Source organism: Ursus maritimus, unplaced genomic scaffold (assembly GCF_017311325.1).
Source record: "Ursus maritimus isolate PB19 unplaced genomic scaffold, ASM1731132v1 scaffold_4, whole genome shotgun sequence".
Classification (NCBI taxonomy): Eukaryota; Metazoa; Chordata; class Mammalia; order Carnivora; family Ursidae; genus Ursus; species Ursus maritimus.
Genome location: NW_024426552.1, coordinates 83,325,674 through 83,349,341, shown reverse-complemented (window position 1 = coordinate 83,349,341; position 23,668 = coordinate 83,325,674). Strand labels below are relative to the sequence as shown.

Here is a 23,668-nt window from a genome sequence, read left to right as displayed (position 1 = left end):
ACAGATAGGTCTTGAGAATGGTAACTGTGAATGATGCTTCATCTGTATACATTTATGTTCATATGTTTTGGAGTTTACAGGTTATTTTCTGGCATTATTAGGTTTTACTTTATTTTCTCCTTTCTACTAATACAGATGTAAGAAAACACAACATAAAAATATGGAAAGCATAAGAAATACTACTAATGCCACCATCCATAAAGAAATTTGAGAAATTTCCTTCAGTCTTCCTTTTTTTAACATAGCTGGGATCATATGAATTTTTTTTTTAAGGTTTTGAAAGTGTTTCTTGAAGGGAAATTTTAATAAGGCTAGTATGTATGTGTTTATATTGATTTTTATGTAATTTTTTTGAATTCAGATATTTAAGCTTACTCTATATTAGTCACTATGATACAGGCAAAGAATGAAGTGGTCATCACAGTAGACATATTTCCTCCCAAGAGTTTACTCTTTAGTATAAATGGTAGATGCTAAAGCAGAAATTATATGCATTGGGTTTGACAGGAAGAATGGCACTGTAGCAACCTGTGGGATCCCAAGCTAGCCGAAGGCAACACGGAATGATTATAAGCTCATTTCATAGCATCGGGAACACAGGAGACACTGAGTAAAGGTCTGTTGAGTAGATGATACATGCATTTAACATTGTTTTGGGTTATCTTTATTTTTTTTCTTCTGCAATTCTACAGAGCCCAGCACGGTGTTAAAAAAACATGGGCTTGCTTGAATTGAGCAGACCTCAGACTAAATCCTGAGCTTGCTGATTACTAGGACAGTATTGATGACTACCATCTACTTGGTATCCACTACATGTGCCAGACACTACACCAGGAACTTTATATTGAATCTCCTCTTCTATCTTATATTGGGAAATTTCCGTCACTGCTTTGAGCCCTATATAAAAGAGATTATGATCTTCATCCCCCAGTGGTGTTGTAAAGATTACTGGGACAATGTATGTAAAGTGCCTACTACACTAGTAAATAATAGGTGATGAAGACTTCTCTTGGCCAACTAAAGATTGACTACTCCTTTTTCAAGAAAATTACTAAATATCCCATACTATGTCTGCTTCAAGCCTATTGACTTCAAGGAGTAATGGAGTTACAGGTAGACAAGAGCCAATGAGCAATGTTTTTGACACTACTTCCAAACCATGGAAAAAGTCCAAATTCTACTATGTAAATTAACCATACTATTCTCCTTAGAAACAAATACATTCTGCTGGAGATCAAAAAAGAGTTTGCAGTAAATTCCTGGGCTCAGTCTCTTTCCTTACGTCACTCTTCCTCAAATTTCAGTCCTTGATTTTAACTGTTTCTATTTTGCCTCCACTTATGATATATACTGAATATTCTCTTTAAATTGACCTTTTTAAACTTCAAGTTTGAAAAAAGAAATGTTATATCATGACTATGAATAGAAAATCGGCCCCTTGTCATACTTAAAAAGTAATCACAGATATAACTATTATATTCCACCTAGATTCTGTTGCCCACCCAAAGCTCTGGGCCTAAGGCCTCGCTCTCCTTTTGTTGAAAATGGAGAGTTTTAAAAGGAAATTAGTGGTGTTAAAAACGTACCAGTACCAAATGGAGGCTTTCCTTGATGTAATCAAATGAAGAATTGAAAAAGTAACTTAGTCATGATGTGACGAATTATATCCTCCAGGTACATGCCCACATCTTTCTGTTTTTATATTTTTATTATTTTTTATTAATGATTGACATGCAATATTGTATTAGTTTCAGGTGTGTAACACAGTAATTCAATATTTATACACATGATGAAATGGTCACCTCAATAAGTCTAGTTTTCATCCGTCACCATTTAAAGCGGTTACACTATTATTGACTATATTCTCTATGTTGTACATTATAACCCCGTGTCTTATTACAACTGTAAGTTAGTACTTTTTAATCCCCTTCCCCTATTTTGTCCACCACCACCCCCAGCAACACCCTTTCCTCTGGCAACCATCAGTTTGTTCTCTGTATCTACGAGTTGGTTTCTGTTTTGTTTTGTTTTTTAGATTCCACATATAAGCAAAGTCATGGTATTTCTCTTTTTCTGTCTGACTTACTTCATTTAGCATAATACCCTCTAGGTCTGTCCATGTTGTCACAAATGGCAAGAATTCATTCTCTTTTTATGGCTGAGTAATATTTCGTTATATATAAATATCACATCTGCTTTACCCATTCATCCATGGATGAACATTTAGGTTGCTCTATATCTTGGCTATTGTAAATGATGCTGCAATGAACATAGTAATGTATATATCTTTTCAAATTAGTGTTTTCATTTTCTTTGGATAAATATCTAGAAGTGGAATTGCTGGATTGTATGATAGTTCTACATATGCCCACATTTCGCCAATTTTTATATATTTCATTAGGATGGCAGTACTATTGACATTGAAAATATGTACATAAATATCCTCTAATGTATCAGTTATAATTAACCTCAATTCACGTTTTGATTTGTTTTAAGTTATATATTAATTGCTAAAGCACATCACTTAGCATCACATTCAGTTAATTATCCAAAAGCATAAGTTGTTCAGCACTGCACATCAGAATCCAACCACAGAGTCTCTTTTCGGACAACATTTGAACAGAACCTACCTAGAGCCATGATCTCTTTTCTATTTTTAGCCTAATCACATATCTAGGAATTTATCTTAAGGAAATAATCCACAAAAATGAAAAAGTTGTACACACTAAGTTCTAATTATAACGTATATATAATATATAATGCCATATAGAGTATATAATGCTATATATATGTTATATATAATGTTATATATGTAATATAGTACAATATAGTTATAAATGTAATAGTGGAAAAACATGAGCAATACATACTTAATAGGAGAATTGTTTATTTACACATCACTTGGTGGAATATTATATAGCAATTAACGATTATAAAAACTGTGGCAATGAGGGGAAACACCTATTTTAATCAAAATACAGGTACCAAAGCTGTTAGAAAAGCCCCAAATATATCACAAATGCGATGGAAGTTTACTTCTCTCTCTTTGTAGAAGTGTCAGCTGGTATGGTGGCTCTCCTCCATGAAATTCCTAGGATGCTAGGCTCCTTCTGTCTTGTTGCTCTGCCATTCTACACATGCAGCTTCCATTGCATGGTCCAAGATGGCCAATCTAGCCTCAGCTGTCATGATTAAATCCCAGCCAATGGGAAGTGGGAAATAGAAAAGGGAAATAGAAATGCTCTTTCCTTCTAAAACATAAACCCGGAAGTCACATGTCATTTCTGTTCCCGCATCGCTGGACGGGACTTAGTCACATGATTACAACCATTTTCAAGTCACGTGATTATAACCAGCTAAAAATTTTGGAGAATGGCTGTTGAAAGGAAACTAGATTCTCTGCCAATCTTCAATAATGTGTTTTTTCTTTTCAATCTTCTATAATGTTACGTGAAAATAGCAGGATGGAAAAGTAACTTCATGCTAAACATAATTATGCAGTGGAGAAGTCAGGCAACACCTTGACCTGATAAGCAAAATTAGCATCACACACAAAAGTTAACATCAGATATGAGGGACATAGGGATGTACCCTGAGAAGAACACGACCCAGGCACTATGCCAACCACGAATGTATAACTTCAGTGTAATTCAGTCTAACTGCAAGGAAAGATCAGCCAAACAAAAATGGTAAGTATTCCATTTTTTTTAAAGATCTGAAGTATATTTTTTAAAAATACGAATGTCATAAAAGACAAGAAAAGGCTGTGGAAATCTTCCACATAAAAAGGGGTGGAGAGATATGCAAGTAAATGCAATACTTGATACTGCACTGCGCTGGAGCGGGAGGAAATGTCATAAAGGGTATTGTCAGACCGGCTGGCAAAATGGGAGTATGGAAGGTGGATCAGATGGAAGTATCACAACAGTGAATGTACGAAGTTGATAACACTCTGTAGTTGTATGAGAGACTAGCCCCATTCTTAGGAAATAGACATATTTATTAGAGGTAGAGAGTAGAAATATTTAGGGTAAAGGTGATGTATGTGATGTGTGTGACTTACCTCAAACGTTTCAGAAAAAATATATTTATCAATGGTGTATATACATATATACATACACGTGTATAAATACATGTCCATGTATGTATATGAATATATGTACTTATGTATATGATATGAATATATTTACACATATATACGTATTATGTGTATTTGTGGCTGTGTGTATCTATAGATTTAGATCTGTGTGTGTGTGTGTGTGTGTGTGTGTGTGTGTTGTGTGTTACGGGCTGAATTGTGTCTCCCCCACAACTCATATGTTGAAGTCCTAACTCCGAGTACCTCGGACTATGACTATATTTGAAGGTAGGGTCTTTAAAGAGGTAATTAAGTTAAAATGAGGTCACTGGGGAGGCCCTAACCCAACATGACTGGTCTTCTAAGAGGAGCAGATTAGAGCACACACATGTACAGAGGGAAGATCATGGGAAGGTGCAGGGAAATGGCCATCTACAAGCCAAGGAGGGAGGCCTCAGGAGAAACCAACCCTGCTGACACCTTGATCTTGGACTGGGGGCCTTCTGAGTTCTGAGAAAATAGTTTTCTGTTGTTTCAGTCCCCCAGTCTATGTACTTTGTTCTGGCAGTCCTTGTGGACTAATGCGATACATGTGTATATCTGTGTATCATATGTGTGTGTATGTACATGTGCGTATTTCACTCACTTATACACCCTTGTATATACATAGGAATAAGAACAAATTCAAGCAAATGAAGTATAAGGATTATAGATAATCTGAGTAAAGAGGATATGAGTGTTCCTTGTACTATTTTATTATACAACTTTATTATTACTTTCAATTTTAAAAGTTTTAAAAATAATGTATAAAAAATAAGTGTATGTCCACCATAATTGCAAATGTGAACAAAACCTAAAAGTGAAGTGAAAAAAGATAAAATGGTTGACATAAGGTGGAGGCATTATTTTTCCCCTCCAACTTCTTGCGATGCTATGTTACTGTTTTTCACATCTCTTTTTTAATGAATTAGAAGTAGCTACCCCTTACTGAGTCCACTACATAGCAAACACTAATTAAGTACTTTGTCTATTTATTTATTTATTTATTTATTTATTTATTTTAAAGATTTTATTTCTTTATTCGACAGAGATAGAGACAGCCAGCGAGAGAGGGAACACAAGCAGGGGGAATGGGAGAGGAAGAAGCAGGCTCATAGCGGAGGAGCCTGATGTGGGGCTCGATCCCATAACGCGGGGATCACGCCCTGAGCCGAAGGCAGACGCTTAACCGCTGTGCCACCCAGGCGCCGCTGTACTTTGTCTATTTAATCCGATTTATTTCTTACAATAATGTTGCAGTGTAGATTTGACTATTTTCTCTTAAATAAGAAAACTGAGGCCCAGAAAGGTTAAGTAAAGTAAGTAGCCTGAGGTTGCATCAAATAAAAGTTGTACCAGATTTTCAAAAGGAATTAAAAATAAATAAATAGAAGCACACCGGTCTCAGAGGGGAAGTGACAGGACTCGGTGACTTTCGTTTAGCATATCTGTCCCTAAGTGTCCAGTCTCCTCCTTTCCCTTGGATGTGCATAACTTATTTAACAATCTGTTTTGGGGCATCTATGTTGTTTCTAATATCATAATTAAATTTTTCCTTTTTTTTTTTTTTAGAGAGAGCATGAGCAGGGCAAGGGTGTGGTGGGGAGGGGCAGAGGGAAAGAATCCTAAGCGGGCTCTGCACTGAGTGCAGAGCCTGACCTGGGGCTCGATCTCATGACCCCTAGATCATGACCTGAGCAGAGTCAGATGCCTAACCAACTGCACCACCTAGGCGTCCTTCTTTCCATGCATTCTGAATTGGTTCTTTAGAATAAACTCCCAGAAGGGAAATTTTAGCCAAAGACGATGTTTTCAGGTTTTTGGTACATGTTTCGAAGTTGCCTTCCTGTTCATGTTGGACCAATTCACACTCCCGTGGGCCTCATAAGAGGGCATCGATTTTCTCAACTTCAAATCTGTTGTCAGCCTGATGGTACGATTTTGTGACAGCTTCTTTCGGCACTGTAATTCTCAGCATATTCTTTCCCACTTAGCACAGACCTGATACCTTTGTTCAGCATTCCAGATCTTGGCATTTGACACTGTTTACTAAATTGTTTGAGGTCCTCATTGAATTGCAATAAAAGATGATTAATACCAACAAAACACATTTCTTCAGAAAGTCCTATGTTCCCCGCCGGTATTTAAAAATCTGTCTTCCATTTCTTTGAACACGATAATCAGGGTTATTTTATAGTCTGAGAATTCAAGTACCTGAAGTCGTGCAGGTATGTTTTGTGTATTGGTTGTTGCAGCTGTCATCACTAATCACGCTTTTTCTTGTGTGCTTGATGTTTTTTTTTTACTGTGAGCTTTGGATTTCCCTTGCTTTGGCTTCTGCCCCCTATTGCCAGTCCAAATCATGTTGAAGATGAAATGTGAAGTAGGAGCAAGCACTGAAATCCCTGAGATGGAGATGTAAGAAGGGATATTTCCTTTCCTTCCTTCCTTCCTTCCTTCCTTCCTTCCTTCCTTCCTTCCTTCCTCCCTCCCTCCCTCCCTCCCTCCCTCCCTCCCTTCCTTCCTTCCCTCTTTGTTTTTAGATTTTATTTTTGAGAGAACACTGAGCAGAGGGGCAGAGGGAGAAGGAGAGAATCTCAAGCAGGCTGCACTGAGTGCAGAGCCGAGCGGCCTGATCCCATGACCCCAAGATCATGGACCCCAGCCAAAATCAAGATCTTAACTGATTGAGGCACCCAGGTGCCCCACTCTAAGGAAATTTCAAGAAATAAAGGAAGAACCTAAGCCAATGATAAAAAGGACCTACTGTGTTCTAGGAAACAATGGAAAAATAGATGCTAAAAATATCCTGATTCAGTGATAGCATTTAGGGCTTATAGATGAGGGAAATGGGGAGAGGTTGGGAAAAGGGTACCTCAAGCTATAAGATGAATAAAGACAGAGGATCTAATGTATAACATGGTGACTGTAGTGATAACACTGTATTGTACTTAAAAATGTTTTTAAAGTAAAATGGGGTAGGGGGAAATTTCCAGGTAGAAAAATCAGATCATTTATAGTGAAAAACCAAGCTTGCTTCAGGTATCACGTGTTCCCATTTTAAAAAGTTATTTCCGACTAGCCATTCCATCCACCTTGTAATCTATAGACATATATGGAGAGAGAGCTAGAGTAGTTCTCGACTGTAAACAACAGTAGTTCTGAGTGGAAGAATTTGGGATAATTTGAGCTTTACCTCCTGTTTTGTCTCAGTGTTTTCGTATTCTGTTGTTAGACTATGATGGTGGAAAAAGATGTAAGACTATTCAAGGTAGGGTTTTGGAGGATTATATGCATAACACATGTAGCTCCCTGGCAGCAGGAGCTCAATACATTACTGCTCTTTTCCTATTTCTCTCCCCTCTTTTTTCCCTTCCTCCTCCTCCTCATCCTTTTATTGTCCTTTACCTTCTTCTTCTCCTGACAGCCTCATAGGACACACTTTTTTTTTTTTAACATTTTATTTATTTATTCGACGGAGAGAGAGACAGCCAGCGAGAGAGGGAACACAAGCAGGGGGAGTGGGAGAGGAAGAAGCAGGCTCCCAGCGGAGGAGCCTGATGTGGGGCTCGATCCCATAACGTCGGGATCACGCCCTGAGCCGAAGGCAGACGCTTAACCGCTGTGCCACCCAGGCGCCCCAGAACACACTTTTCTTGAGAAATATTCATATATTTAAGCTATTCTTGCAAACTACTTAATTTGATGGGGCTGTCAACGTGACACTGAAAATGATACAACACAGTTTATAATGAGTGACACCATGCGTATCTGTCAGAAGTTTCATTAGCACATCTTGACTTCCTCAGTACTTTGGAGCTCTCTCCCACTGTGGTCTTTTGTCATGGCGTCCTTTCAGGAGGGTTAGGAGATATCTGAGTTAAAAAAAAATACAGGAAGCAATGAAAGTGAGAGGAAGGAAAGGGAAGGTGCGATTCTTATATAATTTTTTTTCATCCAAGAAAGTATCTTTTTTTTTAATCTTCTGAATACAGATGAAGAGACACAGTCCAGTCTGGAGTAGTTAATTAGTTCTCTCTGGTGATACAGGTAGGAAGTACAGCTGGATAGCCATAGCTAGGAGTAGATCACTGGCCTTCGCTCTCCGAAATCAATGTCCTGTTGATTTGTATTGTGCAAATTCTCTCACAAAAACATGATTTCCCCTGGCTTCCCCCGGTTCAGTCATTTCCTGCTGGATGGCTTCTTCCAACTCCAGGAAGGATCCCCCTCCAGGCTCTTTCTACCAGCAGCTGTGCCCCCTGCAGCCTAAGCCACCAGCCTCGTCTTCCTCGAAGGTCAGATTCATGTGTCACTCTCCTACTCACCATTTTCAGTGATCCTCCCTTGCCTGTAAGGAGGAAACCCAAAGTCCTTGCCCTGCTCCCTCTGCCTGCAATGTCATTTTCTTTCCAGTGATAAACTTCCTGGATCCTTGATTCTTTCCAAACCAGTCTGTCCTTTAAATTTATTTTGTGCATTCCTCCAGTATGCTGGTTATTGTCTGTGGCAGGTAATTCAAGTTGTATTAATTTCTTATGGCTGCTGGAACAAATTACCACAAATGTGGTGGCTTACAATGACAGAATTTATTTTTTCACAGTTCTGGAAGCCAAGCCTAAAGTCAGTATCACTGAGCTGAAGTCAGGTGTTGCCAGGGCCATGCTCCTATGGAGGCTCCAGGAGAGAGTTTGTCCTTGGTCTTCCAGCTTGTGGTGGCTGCCAGCACTCACTGGCTTGTAGCCCTATCACTCCAATCTTTGCCTGTGTCGTCACATTGCCATTTCTTCTTCTGTGTATGTCAAAGCTCATTCTGCCCCTCTCTTATAAGGACATTTGTGATCACATTTAGGACCCACTCGGATAATCTAGTATAATCTCTCCATCTCAGGATCTTTAATTTAATCACACATGTCAAGCACATTTTTTTTCCATGTAAGATAATATTTACAGATTCTAGGGATTAGGACCTGAATATCTTTAAGGGGCTGTTATTCAGCCTATTGTATGAGTCAGGAGATCATAGGAGCTTTTAATAAAGTATAATTACTTAGTGCTATATACTAAGTGATAAGAATTTTAAAAAACTGGCCTGTGTTTTCTAATAGTAGCTGTATCATTTAGAAAGTGTATTTAGCTACTCGTAACAGAGCATCCGCCACTGACTACGCCTTTCAAAAAAGGTGACTTAAACAAGATAAAATTTTATTTTTCTTTTATGTAAGACCATTCAGAAGTAGGTAGCCCAGGACTAACTAGTATGTGGCTCTAAGAAACTATGAAGGACACAGTATCTTTCCATCTTTATGCTCTGTCACACCTGGATTCCATTCTTAGGGTCACTTCAAGTTCCAAGATGGCTGCGGGAGCTTCAGGCATTACATCCAGAAGCCAGGCTTCAGAAAGCCATAACCTTCTGCTTACATCTTAATATCTAGAACATACTAGCTGCACTGAGATGCAAAGTTGGAACATTTAGTTCCCCGCCCCCCCCGAGCCCATTAACTGATTGATTTTTCTAAGGGAGAAGGAGAGCTCAGCTTTGGAAATCAATTAGCAATCTTTTCACAGTAATAAACATTCTTAAAAACAAAATTTTTTGGAGCAACTTCTCTATGTAGAAGCAAGGTTTAGGCTTGGGGATACAAAGACATATTACAAAGATCTCTGGTCTCATGCAACTTGCATTCTAGTTAGGGTGACAGTGCATAAACAAAGATTAAAAAACATATATACTTTAGTAGCTCATGAGCGGTACAGGCAGTAAATGTATGTGATAGGCTTTCTGAAAAATGTGGGGCAAGTGGGATTTAGATACATTTAAAGAATGGAGGAGAATATTCCAACTAGGGTTCATCAAGAGCAAAAGTAAAAAGCATGAATGTTCATGAAGTGATCAATGAATGTTGAGTAGACTCGACATTCTTAGAAATATATACGGGGGAAAGCAGTTCCCCAAAGTAGCCTGCAGTCATTCCCACAGAGAGGAAGGAAGGAGTCAGATTTGTGGACAATGATAGAAATAATAAGAATGGTTAGCATAGTCCAAGAAGTCTGCCAAGTATTTTACAAATATTTCATATCCTTGTAGCAAATTTTGCAAGATGAGTATAGTAATATGTATGTATGTATGTATGAATGTATGTATGTATGTATGAATGTATGTATGAATGTATGTATGTATGTATGTATGAATGTATATATGTATGTATGTATGTATGTATGAATGTATGTATGAATGTATGTATGTATGTAGGTATTGCTGATCAGCATACCTTCTTTGCAGAATGGCCCCTTTCCCACTACAAAAATCTGGATCTTGAGTAGAGACACATATGGATGGGATGAAATTATTGTCACATCAACAGGTGGCAGCCTCTGGAAACAAAGTCTCTAAGTGGCTGCTACTGTGACTTTGGACGTTTGGTTTCTGATAGTTCAGTCTATCCTTCAGTATTGGAAGTTTATCCATAAGTCTTCCAAGACATTCCTTCATAGTGCTTACATAGGTCAGAGCTAGTTTCTATTGCTTACAACAGAAGAACTCAAACTTTGTCAGTCTCAGAGAATGTTTGCAAGCAGCAGATCCTGAAGGATATGAGGGAGTATTGGATTTGCTTTTCAGTTACAAATTGGATAGAAGGCAGTGAGATTTCCATTCAGATTTCAAGATAGAAAATAGCAGCCCATAATACTCAGTGGTGAAATAGATCAACCAAGTTAGCACTTGTGTCATCTGTGACTGTGTGTCCAGAGCCATGTAGCTCTGGGGAAAGGTGGCTGCCCTAGACCCTAGGGAGAGGGAAATGTCAGGGCTCTGTTTTAAAAGACATTGGATAATTTGATGCAAGGGATGGGCATGCTCGAGTATTTACAGTCTTTAAGGAATAGGACGAATCTCAAAGTCTTTATGTGACCATGATAAAATGATTGCTTTCTGCTTGCATCCGTAGAATGAGATTCCTGAAAATCAAATTAAACTTTTGAAAATGCTGTTTCACTTATTTTTTTTTCACGTATTTTATGTTCAAGTTATGGCACAGATGAGAGAAGAGTAGGATACCCATGACTGAACCAGGGAAATCTAGGAGTATGTAGGAGACTTGGAGAATCCCCAATTCTGAAATCCTTCTGAACTTCCCCCCTAACACACTTTCCTTTTCTAGGAAAGCTATACTCCCTTTTAGGCTCATTAGCATTTTTCCCATTGTCCAACCCTGCAGTGTTTTCTACTGATAAACATTTTCATTGATAACTCAACGTGGTCCCTAAGTAAACTGCAAAATCAGAGTGGAAGGAGTTCAGCTGCTATACTCAAAGGAATCATAAGAATTAGCAAATTCTATAAAATGGGGCAATGTTTGTGGGAATGAATTTTGAGGATATTTGATCAAGGAGGGCAAAACATGAATTTGGATCAGGCCAATTTGATTAATATGGATTTACTCAGCAGACATTCTGTATAAAATGTATTAGTATTGGCATGATCCTAATGCAAAATTGGTTGCCCAAATGCTGGCTCATGCTAGATGGTGACAAACGGTTAAAAGTTCCTTGACATAGCATAGTGGAAGGGACTGAAGATACAGAAATGCTGAATTTGATCTATCAGATATGTCTCCAGTGGGGCTCAGAATCTTTCAAAGGTAATTTGCTAATCATTCCAATGGGTCTGAGTGCTGCTGACAAGAGTTGGCCCTAAAGTGAGCTTTCTGATTTCTGTGGGGCTGGGAGGAGTCCTAGATGGACCTCAGGTGGTAGAAATTTACTGCCAGGAGCAAAGCTGGAGTCATTATGGTATTAGGCAGCAGTCCAAACATAATGAACAGATCTCAGGGAATGGCTAATTCACAGATAACTCTGGCTATGGTTTCTTGTGGGGCTCCCAGGAGTGCAAGCAGTGGACATTCCACTAAGATATAGCCCACCCTCCCCATCTCCAAGTTTAGCAAGCAAAGACCTGAATCAAGCCACCACGCTAAATAGTCACAGTTACAGACAGGAGTAAGTTGACACCATAGAGCTTCTTGATTGAAGAGGGTGCTGAGTTCCTCAGGAAAGATGCTGCAGTATTATCGAATATGGACACTACGAACCTACCTGTGGCCTTCCCTGCAACCACTCCCCTAGTAACTGCCCTGGAGGATGAGAACTATCCAAACTTGTTAGAGACTCTCGGACACTGGCTCTGATGGAAACGATAGCCTGGTGGAATGCCACTCCTACCTGCCAGAGGGGAGGCTTATTGGAAATAGATGATGTATGAGCTTCTGATCCCACTCACGGAGGGACCCAAGCTCCTCCTGTGGAGAGTACGCCAGTTCTTGAAAGTATTGGCATACTTAACCTTAGCGAATTGTAGAATCTCCACGATGGCTCCCTTACCTGTGGAGTAATCATTACTATAGTAGGAAAGACCAAGAGGATGTCACTGGTGTTCTTCTCTAACAAAAGTGTTAACACGAAACACAGCTGCTCTTCAAGTGAATTCATGCCAGTATCAAAGACCAGGAAGACAGAGTTGGTGATTGCATCATATTCCCACTCTTTCCCCCATCATTTCCTATTATTTTTCCCAGTAGAATGAAGAATGATGGTGAACTGTGGTAAAGTTGACAAGTTGGTGATTTCAACTTGGCTGATATTCCAGAGACGATTTCCTTACTGAAGCAAATTAATACATCTCCTGGCATTCGGTTTGCAGCTATCGATCTGGTGAAAGTATTTGCTCCGTTCAGATAAACAGGTTTGCCATCACCTGGAGGATAAGCAGCACAAGTCTAAGGTTACACCAAATCTCCGATTCTGGATCATACCATATAACCGTAGGGATCTTGACCAGGGGCTGGCAAACTTTTCCTGTAGAGGGTCGGACATGAATATCCTGGGTCTGTATGGTCTCTGTTGCACTTCGTGGTTGTAGCACAGAAGCAGTCCGAGACAGTGTGTAAACAGATGAGTGTGCTTGGGCTCCAACAGAACTTACAAAAGAAACTGCAGGCTGGATTCGGTCCATGGGCTGCGGTGCACTGACTCTTCACCTTGGCCGTCAACATCTGTAGGACATCATGTTAACCCCTAGAGTGATGACAATGTGCAGACAGGACCTGGAAAGCAGGAAGAGGCAGGTGTCCTGTGACAGAGGGTAGGTGATATATTCTGGGAAATATAGGGACTGCCATCCCAGTGAAATTCCAGAGCAGAGTTTAATAAGATAGGGGAATAAAGGTCAAGTTCTTCATCTTGAGCTCCCTCGCTCTAAGAATGAGGCATGGGGCACCTGGGTGGCTCAGTTGGTTTAGCGTCTGCCTTTGGCTCAGGTCATGATCTCAGGGTCCTAGGATAGAGCCCCCCTCCCTGTTGGGCTCCCTGCTCAGTGGGGAATCTGCTTCTCCCTCCCCCTCTGCCCCCCCAACTTATGTTCTCTCTCTCTCTCAAATAAATAATTTTTTTTTTAAAAAAGAATGGGGCACAATGTTTGATGAGTTTCTTTGGATTTCGGAGCCAATATGTATCATATTTAGGTAACCTGCTTTATTAGGATACCTGAAAAGTGGCCTGTGGCCCCATGGGGGGTGTGTATGTGTGTGTGTGTGTGTGTGTGTGTATGTGTGTATGTATGTACATACATATATATATATTTTTTTCCTTTTTTTTACCATGTTTATAACAGGCTTTTCTATACCTGACTGGAGGACATGTCTTCTTGTGTGCACATGGAGATGGCAAATGAGCATGAGTAGGGATTGTGTCAGAGCGGCCTAAAAGGCAGTATGCCTACCTATCTCTATGAGTAACTTATGAGTCAGGCTTCTGGAAGAACTGTGGTGAGTATTACACATCACAGAACCCAAAAATGTGAACAGGGATCTCAGATTTCCTCTCAAACTAAGTAACAGCTTAGCTCATCTTGATGTAAGAGTTGTTCAAGGAGTTTGCTCATTCCAGTGTGAACCTCCCTTCTAGTTACGCACGCTGCCCATAAACCTAAGCAAAAACTTGCTAAGTTTTACATGGGTGGTGAAGGGGACAAGCAGGCTAGAAAGAGGGCAGGTGGAAAAGAAATTGATATAATCAGTAATAGTGTAAAAAGTTAACATCTCCCCTTATTAAGAAAAATAAATGGATAGTTAATGCAAAACATTTAAATAACACGGAAAAGCACAAATTTCTTTTTCACTTAGAGATAACCACCATTAACATATGGCCTACTCCAATCTAATCTCTTTTCTGTGCTATGACTATGTATATATGTGTGTGTGTATTTAAACAGAATCATAGTGTATATGCTCATTTATAACCCGTCTTTGAAGTTTGCATTATAGTGAACATTTTTCCATGTCAATGAATATTCTTATATCACATGACTTTTGATGGTTATGTAGAATTTTCTCAAATGGAAAACGTATTACATTTCTTTTTTTTTTTATTTTAATGTTTTTTTATTATATTATGTTAGTCACCATACAGTACATCCCTGGTTTCTGATGTAAAGTTCCATGATTCATTAGAGTGCGTATTACATTTCTTAAGCAGTGACCTATTGTTTTACACTTAATAACCAGTGCTTCCGGCAGAGGCTATCGGCCAGGATGGAACGTTTTATGGATATGCCTCCACCACAAGCTATCACCATACGCGGCTTTACTAGATCACTGCACACTACTGGAGGACATCTGAGGTCAAGAGCTACTTCATTAATTGAAATAATTAAGATATCTTTTTTCTCTGTAGATTTCCCCAGTTCCCCTTTTGGCATTAGTCACAGTAACATTCATGTCATGCTTTAATGTAACCTACATCGGTTCTGGGAACAACATTTGTGAAACAATGAATTTACCTAAAAGACACAAAGCTGACTGCAAAACATATCTATTACAGTGTCACAGATGTGAGTCATTCACTTGGTAGGTACTTATTGAGTGCCTAAAATAAACAGAGCGGTAACTTTTTGGGTTGGCAATATTCCACAACGTGCAAAGACACTAAGAGAAATAACTTCTTTCATTTTTTAAAAAAAGATTTCATTTATTTGTCAGAGAGAGACAGAGAGCACAAGCAGAGGGAGATGCAGGCTCTCCGCTGAGCAGGGAACCCGACTCCAGACTCGATCCTAGCACGCTGGGATCATGACCTGAGCTGAAGGCAGAAGCTTAACCGACGGAGCCACCGAGGCATCCTGAGAAATAAATTCTTTTGAAGAGTGTCTTATTCATATAGAGAGAAAAGATATGGAACCCAGAGTAATTGAATAACGTACAAAAGATGTTCTTTGGCAGAATGCAGTGACGGATACAGGCAACAGGGGCTGTCTGTGTTTAAGATGGGTCCCAGAGGGTTGGAGCAGTCAGAAAAGGCTTGAAAGGATTGAGAAGATTGAAATGAGAGCGGAGAGCTTTCAACCAAGGCTAGGAGACAGGCGCGTTTATCCTTGGGACAATATCATCGAGCTTACCGGGAGTAGGTGTGGGACTGAAGTCTGAAGGAGTATCAAAGGGCGAGGTCCTTGAACGCCAGGCCAAGGGGGGCTGACTCGCAGGGAATGTCCTGCGAGGGGGCTGGTGAGCAGTAGTGATCTGTCGGCCCAACACTTGATGTGGCAAAAGTTAGTTCTTCGTCTTAGCTCCTCTGAAATGTCTTCAGTAAGGCTGTGAATTTATGTTGGAAGTGAAAATTGTTTACCCATCATCACTTCAATCCTGTTCTTTGCTCAAGATTTACATGGAGAAACTGGCCCATTAGTAAAATGGTCCGGTTCAATGATCTTCGAGCAGTGGCGGTGTTGGAGCCAATGAGGTTTTATCTGAGGCGTGGTTATTCCTAACTCGAAACTTTTCAGTAAAATAGTCTGGTTATAAATTCAGAGGTAGAATTGGCAAGATTAAGTTAAAAAGTTCCAGTAATTGAATGAGATTTTTTTTCCTGAAATGACATGATTAAGACGTTGTCTTAATTCATTGAAGTTTCTCTTACTTTGTGTCTCAATAAATTTTTATATTATAGGGGCGCCTGGGTAGCTCAGATGGTTAAGCATCACCTTTGGCTCAGGTCATAATCTCTGGGTCCTGGGATCGAGTCCCTCATCTAGTCCCCCACTGTGTACCCCATGGAGCCCCAGATCCGCTTCTGGCTCAGCGGGGAGTCTGCTTCTCCCTTTCCCTCTGCCTCTCTCCCCTGCTTATGCTCTCTGTCTCAAATGAATAAATAAATCTTTAAAAATCTTTAAAAAAGTAAATGTTTATATTATAAAACAAATGTAACATCTTTGAAGACATTCTGAAAATAGAAACAAAATCGTATAACCAAATTCTAAAGATAACTATTTAAATTTTCCATGTCTTTCCAGTCTTGTCAAAATGCATGTTGATTTTTACCCAGTTGCAATAATATTGTATAAACATTGTAAGTATGTGAGGCTAATATACACAAACATGTTAACTGGTTATTGAACTTAGAGTTTTTGTATAATTGAGTTTTAATTATTTTTTTAAGCAATACTTGCACAAAGTAAAAATGTAAATAGTACAGAAAGGTAAAGACTGGCAGTAGGTCCCTCTCTACTCTCAGGCTTTGTGTTCCTTTCCACAGAGCCTGACTGTCATTACTTTCTTACGTAGTCTTCTAGAGACATCTTAAGGCCAAACAAATACACACACACACACACACACACTCACACACACACACACAGAGTATATATAATTTAGCCTCTGTGTGTGTGTGTGTGTGTGTGTGTGTGTGTATATATATAATATTTATCATAGGTACAACCAACTGCACGAAGGCCGGTGACATTCTGGGTGCACCAGAGTGCCTTGCATGCATTCCTTGCATTTGCACACTGAGTTGCACTTTGCTTTTTTCATGTAGTAATATGATTTGGAAATTGGTCCACATCAGCAGACAATGATCACTTCATTCTTCTCAACAGGGCTGCATTTTAACCACTTCCTACAAAGGCATCTTTAGGCTGTTCCCAGTCTTTTGTAAACAATGCTCTAACAAGTATCCTTACACAGTGTGAAGTTCCCTGTAGCATAAATGTCTAGATGAGGAATTGCTGGGGAAACAGTATATGCATATAAAATTATGGTCGATATTGTTATTGTTTACCGTTTTTATTCCCACCGATAATGTGTAGGAGGGCCTATTTCCCACGCTGCGCCAACTCAACATATCTTAATCAGTCTGAAGGGTGAAAAACGGTGTCTTGATTTAAATTGCATTTAATCTAGAAATATTTTAAACTGTAGAATTTGAATGCCTTAGAATAAACTTTTTCTCTGCAATTGGACAAGCAAGCATCATCCATGAACCTGAATGTGAAGTGTGCCTGAGCCTTGCTTGACGCTATGAAAATTTAGGCAAGCAGGGCAAGAGAGGGGCTCATGTTTCTACTTCACATCAAATTCCAGGTACCCTTGCCATCTCCCAGCGGAAACCAGCACATCTGCAGAATCAGGCAGAGTAACAGAAATAATGGGAGGGGGAAAAAGATTTTAAAGACAGTTTGATTTGTTTGGGAGAGCCTTACAGAAACCAACATTTTATTCTCTATTTTTTGCTATTACTGCGTTCCGTTAATTGGCAGGAATCCCAGGGTACCCTGTCCTTTACACTGGGTGTAGTTAGGGAACCTCAGCGGAATCGAACCTATGTTTTAAGAATTTTTTGGAGAAAATGAGAGTATGCTGTGAGGCAAGCTCTGTTCGCAAATTATTCATCTCCCCCGCCCCCCATTCATTGTTTATTTTGAGGAACTGGACCTGCAAGACGGGAATATGTGCGTCTGAATAAGATGCTCAAATCAGGCTATTCAACGTTCGACGCGGGGACCTCGAACAAATCAGGCAAAATACGCTCCAGAGAGAAAAATATAAAGCTTCTCCCTGCCCCGAAAAAATCTTGATCCTTCTCACCATACGTAAGAAAGAAATCTGTATTATTGCAAAAATATATGTCCATCCTCACTGGATCCTATTCGATTCTCTTTTAATAAGCTTTAGATGTTAAAAAAGTGGGGAACAAGGCTTAGAGAGGTTAACACCTAAGTGCACAGCGCAAATTTCGATTTGGGCCCGCCGCTGTGCAATCCAGATTTGCACATCGAGTCCCACCCTTCCCCGGGCAGGGGAAGTCCCCGCTTTTATCTTTAGTTGTTTTAGAAGCAAGCGGTTTGTAAACCCCCAAATCCTACTCTTTGTGTTACCTACCTCGCAGTTGCCCCTTCGCAACCTATCGATCTAGGGTAGAAAACACCGTGGGGCTGCCCCACTGCAGCCCGCCGGCGGGGCCGAGGGGAGCACCCCGCCAGCTCCCGGCTCCCGCGCCCGGGGGGCTCGTCCCCCGCCCCCAATCCCCCGCCGCCGAGCCGGATCTGGGCTCAGGGCCCCTCTCCAGCGCCCCCTCCCCGGCGCGCTGCGGCTGGCGCTCCCCAGCGCCCCGCCTGACGCTGCAGCTGGGCCGGCGATTCGCCATTGGATTAAAAATAGCAGCGTCCCCCACACCCCCGCCCGCCCGCCCCAGGCCCCCGGTGCCCGTTCCCGCCCCGCGGCCCTCTCTGCCCGCCAGCCCCGGCTCGGCTCCCGTCGCCCGCGCAGCCCGCCGCCGCCGCCGCCGCCGCGGGCAGACCCAGCGCTCCGGCCCGACCCGGCTCGGCTCCGCTCGGGCGCACGCCGCGGCCATGCAGCGCCGGGGCGCCCTGTTCGGCATGCCGGGCGGCAGCGGCAGCAGGAAGATGGCTGCAGGAGACATCGGCGAGCTGCTGGTGCCTCACATGCCCACGATCCGCGTGCCCAGGTCGGGGGACAGGGTGTACAAGAACGAGTGCGCCTTCTCGTACGACTCCCCCGTAAGTGAGGCTCGGCGGCGTTCGCGGCGCCTCGGGGGAGGGTCGCGGTGCCAGCGGCCTGTGGCGGCCGCGAGCCGCGCAACTGGGCGGCACGTGAAGCTGGGGGAGAAGATGCGCAGTGGCAGCCGGGGACCTCCTCCCCCGGCGGCGGAGTTGGCTCAGGGGCACTGCAGTTCGGCAAACACCGAGTGAGCGCCTACTGCGTGCGGGGCGCTGCTTTCCCCGAGGCTGCTGCAGCTGAAGACTGGGTCGCCGCGGGGTTTGCTCGGCCAGCCTTCCGAGGCTGACAGGGCCCCAGTTCCCAGCTGCTTGGCCCCAGCCCCGCCACCGTTTGAAAGATAGATCCAATGGAAGAGTTCCCTGATCTAACTGCACGCTGCGGATGGTTTGCGTCCTCTCTGGGGGCGAGAGCGGAGGGCGGCTGGGTGACCGCATCGATCCCCCCGCCCCCCGGCCGACACACACACAGCCCTTCTCTTTCTGGGACCGTTTGCTTTGCCCAGGGATTCCCACTCCCGGACAATTCGGATTTCCTCGCCGAGCTTTTCTTCCCCCACTTTCCATTGCTCCCCAGTCCTTTTCTTCCCGTTAGAATGTCAGAAGAAACCTTCGGGTCCCTCCAATTGGGCAGCAGAAATAGGGGGTCTACTGGACTATTATGGTTTCTTTCAGTCATTCCCCTTACTCCTCTATATGAATCGCCTGGGCTGAGATGCATTAGTATAAATTATTAAAAGTTTAGCCGCGGGTCGTGACCTGAGACTGGAGGGGAAGTTACGACAGATCACCGCCTTCCACCCAGGGCGGTTGGTGGTGTTTTTCACCAGGTGGCATGTATATGTGCGACAAGGAAAAGGAGGGTGAATGTCCCTTTCCAGAGTCAGATGGGCTTCAAAGTGACTCAGCTGTCTGGCGTTTATCATGTCTTTTTGAGGACCAGGTTATTTTTATCCACCCACTTTAGATCTCATGTGTCACCCGGCAGATCTCAATGCAACCGCGAGGCGCGTGGATTAGAGGGACTGAGGCAGGTTTCAAACAATAGTCGAACACATTTTACTCACATTATGTAGAGTATTGTTGGAGGGAAAAAAAAATAAACCCAAATAGGAGGCAAATTTTCCAAAGCACCCTTTATTATCTGCTGGATTGATAGTGGCTAGTTTGTTACACATTGGCCTCCCAGAATTCGTATCCTCCCTGCGATATTCAGTTTTTCTTTTATGCTAATTCCGGATCATTTGGGGGATAAAAATTTCACTTTTTGTTCATTATTTTCTTTCAAAAAGGTCTAAGTAGAATGAGATGGTCGTATTTAAATACTTAGCATATTGTGATCACACCACTTGAAGTGACTGTCAGCAGTGTCATTAAATCGTATTCTCCACAAAGTATTTGAAAATGCCATTTTCAGATTTTGTGCCCAGTGATGGGCAGGTTCCCACGAGTAGCTCCTCAGGGTGGAGAGGGATGATGGTCTTAACTAAGTTAAGCAATTGAATTCCTGTGAAGTCCAGGAAGAAGAAAGTGGCCTAGTCTTTTAGGATAGTTCGATTGGGGTTGCTCTTCAAATTCAAAACGTTGTTATTGGAAATCTTTACCACATTATATAGTATGTGGCAGGTGTGAAATAAAGCTGATTGTTTTAATTGACTTCCATAAATAGTTATTGGGAGTTAATGGTGTGCCAAACACTATTCTAGAAGCATCATGTCCAGTGTAAAATGATGATTCCATTCATATCACAGTAGTTCCTTGGGGAGACTGGGCTTATTTACAAGGCCGATGAATCAGTATATTTCATTATCTATGAGAAGGAAGAGAAAGAAGGTTTTATACAAGTTGTATTAACGCACAGTGTGTGATCATGGGAGATCTTTCCCTATGGTACTTAACACTTAATCATGAATCAGATAAGGGATATTGAGCACCTAGTATGTGCCAACTCATACATGCATGGCTGTTAGAGCTGTAGAGAGTAAAATCCACTGGTGCCAAACACCCCAGAGACTTCAGTCTACAGGTGCCATGGGACTGTGGTAGAGGAAAGACCAAAGCCATGTGGGTGGAAGAAAAAATCGTTGGATACTTCTGAAAATGGCCATAGATAAAGATGGATAGAAACAAAGAAGACCAACATCCAGCAAGGTAAATCACATGGGCAAACACATAAAGTGTGAATGTTTTCCTGTTTGCTTGTAATGTACTGGGAAGAAAAAGATTGATTTAACCAGTAGCGAGGTCAGACTTGAGAGTAGAAGATGAGGGCATTGAATACCTACAACAGGAACTTGATTTAATATGGTCAGTTATGGAAAACTACTATAAGATATGTGACTTAAAGTGCTGTTAGAGGGAGACTGAATCAATCATTTTTTATTACAGATCTACGATGTCTAAGGCCTGCTGTGAACAGTTTTGCTATTCCTTACCTGCTTATGAGGATTGAGTGGGACTGTATGGTAACTCATTTCAGTGTCCTCTCCTTCCTTCCTACCTTCTAGGGCTTAGCACAGGGCAGATGCTGAGTGCTACTTCTTCTGGGATGAGTGAGAATTTGTGTTTTTCACCTACCAATTCGTCCCAATTTCAGCCCAGGCCTACCTTCTCACCTTGACCTGTAGGTTCACCTCTCCATGACTTGGTTCATCTTGTAAGGTGTGTAACGTGACCTTCCTGGAGAGTGAGGACTTTGCATCTTTATCCCCCACAGCTGGCCCAGCATCTGATATATATACCAGGAACCCAACTACTGCCTAGGAAATGTATGAATTACCTGTGGTTACAGGTTCTGAAAATGCTAAGGATACAACATATGGGAAACACTGTGAAAGGAATCATGTGGGATTATCATGTGGGATGTGGTGACTTTATTGACTGTGGGGGACACAGTGTGAGAGAGAGCCAGAGTGGCAGGGTTTAACCCCAGCTCTGTCTCCCAGCTGTGTCACTTCTCTGTGTTCCAGGTTCTCCATCTGTGCAATGGGGGCAATAATAGAACCTACCTCATGGGGTTGTTTTGTGGGTTAAATAAATTAATGTGTAAAGTATGCCCGGACAATTCGTAATCACTCTAGGAAGAAAAGAAAGAGATAAAGAGAGTCAGTCATGGGTTGTAAGCCCAAGTGTTTGATTGTCCGGGGTTATGTAGAAAGTTTGGTGTGATTAAGGGGAGACCTTGGTCCACACTTTTTCTCACAAGGCTTCATGGACCACCATGTAAAATCTACTCACCCCTTTGGTTGTTGAACCCCTCGTTCATCTGAATGTACTCTGACCCGCCTCCCCTCAGCTTTAGGCTGCCAGCCCCGGGAAGTCAGTCTCTTGGTCTCCAGTGGCTAAGACTCATTTCCTTTTCCAGAACCACCCTCCTGTCTTGATCATCTTCTGCTTGAGATTTCATCGTTTCCTGTGAAACCCACATTACTTAGAGTCTGTGTCATACAACACAGCAGTTAGTTGTAGTTGCTCTTCCATAGTCGGCTCTCATTTCATTCTCTTTTCATTTAACTGCTCATTTTAAAACATCTGCTAGATGTGAAGGCTTCTACCAAGCTTTAGGATCAGAGAGGAGCTGGGCCACTCCTGTGTTAACTATGCCCCTTCCCCACCTGGCTCCCCATGAGGTGGAGAGCCTATCTTATGCCTTGTCTTAGCTGGGGTCAACTGAAAGACTGAGACAAGGGCTTAGCATGGGCAGTTTATTTTGGAAAGGTATCAGGGAACATAAGAGGAAGCACATCCAAGGGAATGATGACAAAGAGGAAGAAGGAAAGCCAACCCAAGAATAAGTTATTGAGCCGGCTGCCATGATGGACCACTGGTGCTCACTCCGTCCAGGGACCTCTGAGGAACTGTTGAGTGTGCCTCGGTGTCTTCCACCTGGGACATGGAGAGGGGAATATTTATCCACTGGCTCCCGTGGGCTGTTGGTCAAGGGTGCTCCAGGGATGAAATGCCCTCACTCTTCCAGGTTCGTATTTGTGCTGGAAGGGCTGCCTGAGAAGCCTTCCCGCGACCAGCAGCTACTGAGAAGAGAGTGATCCCAGTGCAGTGAGGCGTGGCCACACCTGCTCTGACAAGCAGCTGCACGCACTGAAAAGGTGGCCTGAGAGAATGTGACACCAGCATAAGCAGTCCCTCACACCTCTCCTTCCCTTCCAGCATCAGCGTGATTTTATAAAAAGGTGCTTGTTTCCCATTCTCTGAAGCTCTGAGATCCCTTGGCGATGTTGAGATGTCACTGTTGGTTCTCCATGTTCCTTTGTAAAACTCTGGGGAACGGGGACCTCATGGTACTGGCTGGTTTACATAGCCACTGGGAAAGGCTTTGAGATCATTTACTTGTAGGAACAGCTCGTGTTAGGGGCTCGCTACCATAGTGGTGTGCATGCTACCTTCCAGGCTGTCAGACTTGCATCATGGTGCTTACTTGTAGGGGAAAAATAATTTAATTTGGGGATCTATGTGGAAAAATCTCCTTCCTAAGGGACCAACAGATTTAAGATAGTAAAACATTGACTATTTCTTTTCCCTCTGAAAACATAAACTTAAACTCATCCTAATTAGTTTCACATATTAAAAGTTCCTTTCCAAAAGCATCTGACTAAAATGTTGTTTTATAGCAATGATTCTCAAGATTTTTGGCCCCTGTATACTCTTAAATATTATTGAGGATGCCAGAGAGCTTTCGTGTGGTTTCT

General features: G+C 42.0%; 1 protein-coding gene across 2 annotated transcripts in view; it reads left to right on the top strand.

The window, feature by feature from the left end:
* Positions 1-18,797: 18,797 nt before the first annotated feature.
* Positions 18,798-23,668, top strand: part of USP13 (ubiquitin specific peptidase 13) — a 105,320-nt gene continuing 100,449 nt past the window's right edge. The window contains exon 1 of one of the 2 annotated variants that reach the window (XM_040621562.1): positions 18,798-18,965. In XM_040621562.1, the coding sequence (XP_040477496.1) occupies positions 18,798-18,965 (168 nt within the window). The remainder of the gene's footprint in view (positions 18,966-23,668) is intronic. The other variant, XM_040621563.1, reaches the window with a different exon arrangement.